The sequence below is a fragment of the Neolamprologus multifasciatus genome, chromosome 13 (assembly GCF_963576455.1).
Source record: "Neolamprologus multifasciatus chromosome 13, fNeoMul1.2, whole genome shotgun sequence".
In the NCBI taxonomy this organism is placed as follows: domain Eukaryota; kingdom Metazoa; phylum Chordata; class Actinopteri; order Cichliformes; family Cichlidae; genus Neolamprologus; species Neolamprologus multifasciatus.
Window position 1 is genome coordinate 22,747,392 of NC_140451.1, and position 8,245 is coordinate 22,755,636.

Sequence of the window (8,245 nt, forward strand, 5' to 3'; positions counted from 1 at the left end):
AAACTGGTTTGGAGCAACATGTCAGTGTAATGTGACTGTAAAGTACAATGAATTCTGTCTCCCTTTTTCTTTTTTCCACTTAGTTTTTCCAGGCAGAAGGGGATTATGGAGCCTAAATCTTTTCAGTAAGACCCCTTTTGGCAGCAGACCTCAGCTCTGGGAAAAGCATCAAAGATCCTCAAGAATTTTGAGTTCATTCAGTGTGCAAACCTGTTTTACCTCTCCTTTCTTCCTCTCCTCTCCCATTCTACTCTGCTTCCCACCATCACGCCCACTATTCATTGGTGACTTGGTTTCACAATGTTACTGACCTGAGGTTAAGAATGGGGACAAACAACATGGATGATATAACTTTATGATGCTACAAAAGAATGATTATAGCAATTAATCTCCCTGCTGTCCTTCTATGTATGTATGTAATGTATGGATTAAATTAAAAGTCAAAATTTTCTGAGACACCCTATGTTTAAAAAAATGTCTGATTGCTGTTTGTTGTTGTTTTCTTTTGTTTTGGGGATAGAACAAGATTTAGGGGAGATAAAGCCTATATAAGCTCTTATTTTTTTATAAACACACTTTTTTTTTATAAAGTGAAACATTTTTTTTTCAAGTAAATCCCAAACTCTGATATTGTGTGCCGTCTCTTTATAAATCAGTGGGGATGCTGCTAATATTCGTTGTTCCCTTGATTACCATAAACAAAATCACTAGCACTACAATCTCATGCATATTTTGTGGTTTGTGGTTCATACATGTATGTTTTTCTCCGGCTTCATTTAAACCTAATAAAGAGATTCTCTTTAGTGTGTTGTATACACTCGGATACCATGTTACCTGCATGGTAGCTCTCTATGATGCAGCTCGTTTTTACTCGTATTCGTTATGATTTTAAACAGACTCCAGTTATTTCCAGCGATGTGGTGACAGATTATGATTTGACTCAAATTTTGTACATGCATTGCTTTAACCTGCGCTGACCGGGAAGACGACTCCACTCGCGTCCTGCTGATGCAGTGTGGTGCTATAACTATCCATCAACCGGTTCGGACTGGGCGTAGACGCAGGTGATGGAAATATTAATGATGACACCAGAGGGAAAGAAACCATACTCTCAGACCGATTTGTTAGTACGAAAACCCCAAACTTTCAGCTTGATCAGTCAGACTCAGATGAAAGCAGTATATTTATTTCTACGTGTTTATATTGTTATTTTATAGCTACCGTTAGTTATCGTCATTATTACTCTTTCTCATTGCTTCAAAGACCAGCTTTACAAAAACAGATCCTTCATTTGTCCCCTATGACCCGGAGAGCTTCCAGGTAAACAGCTTTGTGCATGTGCATTTTGAATACTTGCTTGTTTTACACGAAGCAGGAGAAAAACATACACGTCAGAACCACAAACCACATCCGCCGCATCGCTAAGAGCCGTTCTGTCAGTCTTCTGCGCTCCAGGCGCTCGAGCGAAAGCAGCGCTTTTTCTGTTGTAGACGCGTTCAAGCTGCCGCTGGACCAGCGAGAACAGCTTTGAACCGGTTTGGTCGCCGGCTGCAAAGCAGGATGCACAATGAAACACTGTTGATGCAGTGCGTTTTCTGGTGAAGGAACCCCTATAGTCCAGCTCAAAAAACAGAAAGAGTGTGCGATGCCTTCATTTTTATTTGCTTTGTAGCGATACGAGGTGGTTTTTTGGTTGTTGTTTTTTTTTTTACCAAGGAAAACACCCTAACATGGAAAGTTCCCGCAGAGCGCGCAGTTAGGCAGGCGCCTGCAGCTGTATTTGTATATGCTGAGGTGAGTGCCGCATGTATTGTTTTTTAACAACATTAAAAACACGTGTCTTTTTGTAGTGAATCAAAGAAATATGGCTACAAAACGTCGTCACTTTTTTTATTTTCACAAGTGTTGGTCAATGGCAGTGTTAGCGTATGGCTATATCCAATAAACTGTAAGCAGCTTTTTTGGTTCCTATTTGCTTTACATTTATATTAAAGATGCCTTCTTTGGCTGAATTGTATTTACTGTAAACATGTAAATACATGCTTTGTAAACATACAGATCTTACATATCTGAAGCTTCGCACTAACTTTCCCCTTAGTGACGCAAAAAAAGTGCGGTAGTTATGATCAGCGGTCTTAAAATCTTGGGTAAGAACAGAAGAGAATCCTCTTCTATATCCATCTGAGCTGAGTTGAAGGGGAAGGTTGAAGGCGAAATGCTTTTTTTTTTTTTTTACTTTCTCCTCCTTCGAGGTGTGGTTAAAGAGAAAGGCTCAAAAGGGCCAGTTGCCTTTTGCCAGGCCAGGTGCCGCAACAGCCTTCCCCAGATTAAGGCTTGAAGTAAGTGGTTTTTGTAGGTCAGGTCTAAAAATATCATCCAGGGATGAGCACTCTTTTTTTCAATTTTGCTGTAAAAATGTAATTGTATTGTTTGTTTCTATGTTCTTACCAGGAACACCACCTCCACCGAAGCCATAACAGATCCCAGAGCGCAGCAATAACATCAGCATCATGGCTTCAAAAGTGCTTGATGGAGGCTGGGGATGGGCGATTGTTGCGGCTTCCTTCATGGCCCAGTTCCTTGCTTATGGATCACCCCAGTCTGTGGGTGTACTCTACCCTGAGTGGCTCCATACATACCAGCAAGGCAAGGGCTTGACTGCCTGGGTGGGCTCCCTTGTTTCTGGAGTGGGACTAATAGCCAGTGAGTAACACACATTGTAATGGCATACTATACTTCAATATACTTTAATATACTTCATATTGGGGTAGAAGAAGTAAACTCAATAGCAGAGATTTTTCAGTCCGAGGTTGATTTTCATTATCTGATGATTTATTGGTAAGCAGTAAATTGATGTTACCATAACATTTGGATATTTTTACTTGCTGTTAACAGTATCTTAACCTCTCTGAGTTAGAGAGGTTAAGATATCATATGTGATTTGTGGCAAATGTAAAGCACTAAATCCTCACCTTTACACCTGTCTTCCTACAATTTCCATCCCAGTTATATCATAAGATGTCCCTGATAACAAATGAGACATAACACTTGCTCAAAGTCTGAAGGCTGACTTACATGTAAAGGGGCAATTGAACTAAAGTAAGAATGGGGTATATTGGATGTGCCAGTTTTTAATATAAAAACTTATTTATTTGAAGAATTAAGCCAGTTGTCACGGCTGCGGGGGGGCAGACGTGTGGTGAGTGTGAGGGAGGACCCAGACGCTGGCACTGGCTTAGATGTGGCGAGCTTTACACACACTGGAGGCACAAACAGAAACACGGCGAACAAAACAAAACTTAAAGGTGACCTAAACTGGGAATGGCTAACAAAACGAACCTGAACCGACGACTCTGGAGAAAAGCAGGGAAGAAACACAGACGGACTAGCAACGAACATGAGTGAACACACACTATAAATACACAGAAGGGAACGAGGAGACTGCACACAGGAGGGAGGCACAGCTGATTGTGATCCACAAGACAAGAGGGGAAACGCAACCTGAATACACTGGCATAAGACACAGACTTTCACAATAAAACAGGAAACTCAAAACACACGCGAAGACACAGACTCAGAGACGCGGGCTTTACACAGAGACCTGACTACACTAGAGGGGATACATAGGTAGGGATGACACAGAACAGAGGGAGCACAGAATTAACACTGGGAGGTCGAATAACAAAACCTAAAAATCAGAACTCAGGAAGTACCACGAAACGAGGGAGCTAGAAACACTAGGACAGAAACCCAAAACACAAACAGTCACAAACCATGATGAAATCAAAAGAACAAGAAAGTACAAAAAACAAAAAACACCATACCCCCCCCCCCCCAAAAAAAAACCAACAAAAAAAACATTACATATTATAAGAAATTGCAACATTCTTTATAGAAATTAATGTAATTTGTAAACTACCATGGCCACTGGAGTATGAATGTAAAATATGAATACAAAATATATTCATCCTCCTTAGCCTTTCAGTCATTTCTGAAAGATATCATATATAGAGTACAAAGTATGCTCCACAGCAGTTAAGCAAAATAATTAGTGATATAGGCCTTGGTTGACATTGTTGTATAAACCAAAGCTTATCTTCCAGCCTTGCTTCTTGCTGTCTTTTTCTAAGGAATGAGGCAAAAATCATGCCTGGATCTACCCCAAACGGTGGCCAATCTCTGGACACATGTCCCAGCCGTCAGCCTGTTTCAGCACTGCAGTTTCTGCTGTACAATGGCCAAGTCTTCCTCCTGCTTAGAGAAGCAATCAACAAATTGTACATAAGTAAAGCAGTCTGAATGGGTATGGCAGAGTGAAAAAAAAAATCACTGTGTACTAAATTTCAGAATTGCTCTCAGTATAGTATATATAGTTTGTTGCTCTATTTATAAAAGGGGATTAAAAATACATGTGACACTGTTAAGTATTAGCCAGGTAAAATTGCAATAAGGTTGGAATTAAATAAAACTGAAACTAACCTAAGCGATGAACTTTGTGAGAGATGTGAGAATGCTTCAGGCAGGTTGCCAGTTTAAACCTAATGTGATGTGTCAGTGTCATGCTTTGTGAGTGAGATGAGATTTCTGACCATCACTTTTTTCTGCCTCTGTGTCTCTTTCTGCCATTGCTCCTTCAGGTCCTATCTGCAGCGCCTGCGTGGACAACTTTGGTGCTCGCCCTGTGACCATCTTCAGTGGTGTAATGGTGGCTGGCGGCCTGATGCTCAGTGCCTTTGCTCCAAATGTTGAATTCCTTATCTTTTCCTATGGGATTGTGGTCGGTAAGGAAACACTTTATAATCACACTGAATGACATCCTCTTGTGTGTTTTATGCTATACTTGGCAGTGCTTCAAGAACACCTGAGATTTATTCACCTGACCGTCGTTAAGACAGTCGGCTATGGAGTTCAGTCTTGTCAGTGTGCAAAACGTTTTTTATATTTCTTCGATCATTGATGTAGACTTGTTTTCTTCTAACGTAAGAAAATCCTGTAACACATTATATAATCATTTGGAGCAAACAGGGACACATGGCCTTGTTGAACTGTTTCGCACCATTAAATACTGATGATTAGTTGGGTGTTAATGATTATTACTGGCACTGAGAATTAGTGGACAAGACAAACAGTGGTGTGACGTAAGAGTTGTTTGATATTGCTTGTTGACAGAAAAACAACATTATAGGTTAGCCACATCCCTGTATGACCTTTTACTGCCTTTGTGGCCTCATCAATATGCACTTCTGCCCAACACCACCTGTTATTGCACCTCAAGTGACAGCCTCGCTATACTTAATCCTGCGTATCCATCGCAGGATTAAATAATTCCTTTAGCGAGTCAGCGCTAGAGGTCAGAGGCCATGCATCTTTGAAAGCAGTCATTTATTTTTAGAGTGGTCCTTAGAATGCTGACTGTAGCTGTAAAAGTGGTTTACTGCTCACTGTGTCCTTTGTTTTGCTGAGGATATCTGATGCACAGTGTCCTCTGAACTTAAGGCTTCATACTGCTTGTATAGAGCAGTGAGTTCAAGTTTACAGCAATATTGTTTAACTAAAATCTACAAAACATACTTTCAAAATTGTGATTAAAATGTAGTTGTTCTCTACGCATTAAGCAGTCGTATTCATGTGCCATTGCATCCCCATTCTTGTCTATTTTTCATGTTTTACGTGACATTTGCGTTTTCTTCTTTCTCTTACCATAGGCCTGGGTTGTGGTCTGGTCTATGCAGCCACCTTGACAATCACCTGTCAGTATTTTGACAAGAGACGCGGCCTCGCCCTTGGCATTGTCACCACAGGTACTGCTGCCTTCCTCTGACCTGAGGGCTATGGGTGCAAACCAGGTCTCCAAGCTCACTTCTTTCATGTTTGCGCTGGTGGGAACCTTAGGAAGCTGAGGTAAACATCAGTAGAGTAGCAAAGTCAGAGTGGTCTGTGGGGTAGAGAAGAGGACTGATGACCAGCAACCAGATGTGGTTTGTCAGTCGAAACTGGTAAATAGTTGAACAAAATGTTGTGAAACTACTTGACATAGTTACATTTTAAAGATTATTAGTAACATCCAAGTCTTATTTTTAAAGCGAGTCTAGCAATGATTTAGAACTACAGAGCCATCTCAACACAGAGCCGTCGTTTGGGTTGTCAGTTACACTTTAAAGTTAGTGGATGATAAGGCACAATGGCTTTAAGTTGTATCGATTGATGTGTTATTGTATTACTCATTCCATTTCTCCTTTTCTCACCCAGGCACAAGCGTTGGAGCATTCATCTACGCCACTGCTCAGAATGAGCTCATCATGTTGTATGGCTTGCATGGTTGCCTCCTTATCATTGGAGCTTTAGCACTAAACCTCATGGCTTGTGCTGGCTTCATGAGGCCCCTCAATATGCCTGGGTACTACCTCAAACAGAAGGCCGCCCTCGAGCGCAACACAGAAGAGCAAATTTTTGAAAAGCCCCAACTGGGAGACCTGAAGATGACTGCAGGTTCTACTACAGCTACTCCAGAGAAAACACTGGGTGTGAAGGAATTGCTCATTACCGTTGATGCCAAGGACTTGGCCATTCAGACTACGAAGAAAAAAGGCAGCTTCTTTTCTGGGTTCGATATCATAAAGGTCATCAAAGAGAAACAACAGGCTTACTCCAAGTACATCCACTCCATGTCTGAGATCCTGCAGGACCAAGTGATGGTGGCTTTCTGTATCGGTGTCTTCATGTTTAGTTTAGGTGCATTCCCACCTGGGCTCTTCATTGAGGATGTGGCACAGAGTCAAGGACTCATTGAAGAAGTTAGTCTAATTCCTTTGGTATCAATAGGGGCCATTGCAGCTTGCGTAGGTAAACTAGGGCTAGGTATCCTTGTGGACATCAGGTGGATCAACAGCATCTATCTCTATGCCTTCACCATGTTTGCAGGAGGTGTGGCACTGCTCATTATTCCTCTCACTAACAGTTATGTAGGACTGCAGATCCTGTCTGCCATTGTGGGTTTCGCCAATGGAAACTGGTCTCTTACCTCCTACATTACCACTAAGATTGTTGGCTTGGAAAAGCTGACACAAGCCCACGGCATCGTCATGTTCTTTGGAGGATTTGGGATCATACTTGGGCCCCCTGTTGTAGGTAAGTTGTAGGTAATTTCTAACAGTTGTAATTATTCTATTTTGTGCTAATATAAAAACCTGGTGTAGCTTTTAGAGACGTTTCAAAAATCAAAATCTTACAAGGAATTGCAAAAGGCCTGTTAACTTCAGGAAATGACTCACTGCTGTGTCTGCAAGGAATCCCTCTCTGCTCACAGTTTCTGTTTTTCTCATCACTTTCTAGGGTGGTTCTTTGACTGGACACAGTCATATGACCTGGCGTTCTACTTTATTGGGAGTGTTGTGTTGCTGGGAGCATTCCTTCTCACCCTGCTCACCCTTCCCTGCTGTAACGGGAAGCGCCCTGAGAATGACAAACCAGAGGTCCTTTATAGCAGCAGCTGTGACAAAGTTGCTTCAGTAGCCTGAGTCTGAACACCTTTCACAAGATTTCAGATATTATTCAGCAACTGTCTTTGAACTCCTAGAAGAATATTTCTGTTTTGACTGTACAGGGGTCACCCACTTATTTCTGGTGCCAGATATTAATACACCAAAATGATTAAATAGAGGCCATTTCTCTGTGCTTCGCCCATTTTCTCAGGTTAAATCACACACTGCAGATCTCTTTTGAAGATTTGACTCTGATGCCTGTGTTGACTTTTATTACTGCCTCATTTTACGAGGTAAACTGAACAACATTGTTCATATTTGAAACGCTGATATTCACTTTATTGTTAGTCTGAAAAATAAAGACAAGGTGCCATTCATAACGCTGGTAAAACAAATCTTTGTAAATTTGTTCTGTGTTATTTTAGCGTGATGACAAACATATATAACTTTTTTTTTCATGATTACTTAACTATAATACTGTTATATCTTACCAAAGCATCCGTAATAGTCAATACCTGTCAACACATAATGCCTGTTGGAACAATGATAAAGCCTTTGTTTTACATGATTTTTAAAGTGCATTCACTTAATTTATACACATACCTCTTTTTTTCTGAATCAGACAGAAGTAGACAAAGTCATTCTGATTCAAAAATATGTAAGCACACGAAGGAGATCCCATTGTTTTTCCAACAATAGCAGCATGTTGATTTTCTTTCTGGTGTGATTATTATGAACTCTGCTGGCATATTCACCTGACCAGG

At 40.9% G+C, this 8,245-nt stretch overlaps 1 protein-coding gene across 3 annotated transcripts; it reads left to right on the forward strand.

The window, feature by feature from the left end:
- The first annotated feature begins 944 nt into the window (after positions 1 to 944).
- Positions 945 to 8,093, forward strand: LOC146505569 (monocarboxylate transporter 9-like). Of its 3 annotated transcripts, none has more exons than XM_085183028.1 (6): positions 945 to 1,320; positions 2,452 to 2,703; positions 4,638 to 4,781; positions 5,706 to 5,801; positions 6,250 to 7,128; positions 7,333 to 8,093. In XM_085183028.1, exons 2-6 carry the CDS (start codon positions 2,511 to 2,513, stop codon positions 7,515 to 7,517), a joined length of 1,497 nt encoding a protein of 498 aa, XP_085039154.1. In that variant the 5' UTR covers positions 945 to 1,320; positions 2,452 to 2,510; the 3' UTR covers positions 7,518 to 8,093. The 3 variants fall into 3 exon arrangements, with proteins under 3 accessions (XP_085039154.1, XP_085039152.1, XP_085039153.1); XM_085183026.1 differs by lacking the exon at positions 945 to 1,320 and adding an exon at positions 1,436 to 1,794; XM_085183027.1 differs by lacking the exon at positions 945 to 1,320 and adding an exon at positions 1,801 to 2,339.
- Positions 8,094 to 8,245: the final 152 nt, after the last annotated feature.

What these genes read in the sequence shown, in the direction of transcription:
- LOC146505569 (XM_085183028.1), top strand. Translation starts at nt 2,511, where the DNA reads ATGGCTTCAAAAGTGCTTGATGGAGGCTGGGGATGGGCGATTGTTGCG. An exon ending in TGGAGTGGGACTAATAGCCA is followed by an intron (nt 2,704 to 4,637) that starts GTGAGTAACACA and finishes TTGCTCCTTCAG; the next exon opens with GTCCTATCTGCAGCGCCTGC. An exon ending in CCTTGGCATTGTCACCACAG is followed by an intron (nt 5,802 to 6,249) that starts GTACTGCTGCCT and finishes TTTCTCACCCAG; the next exon opens with GCACAAGCGTTGGAGCATTC.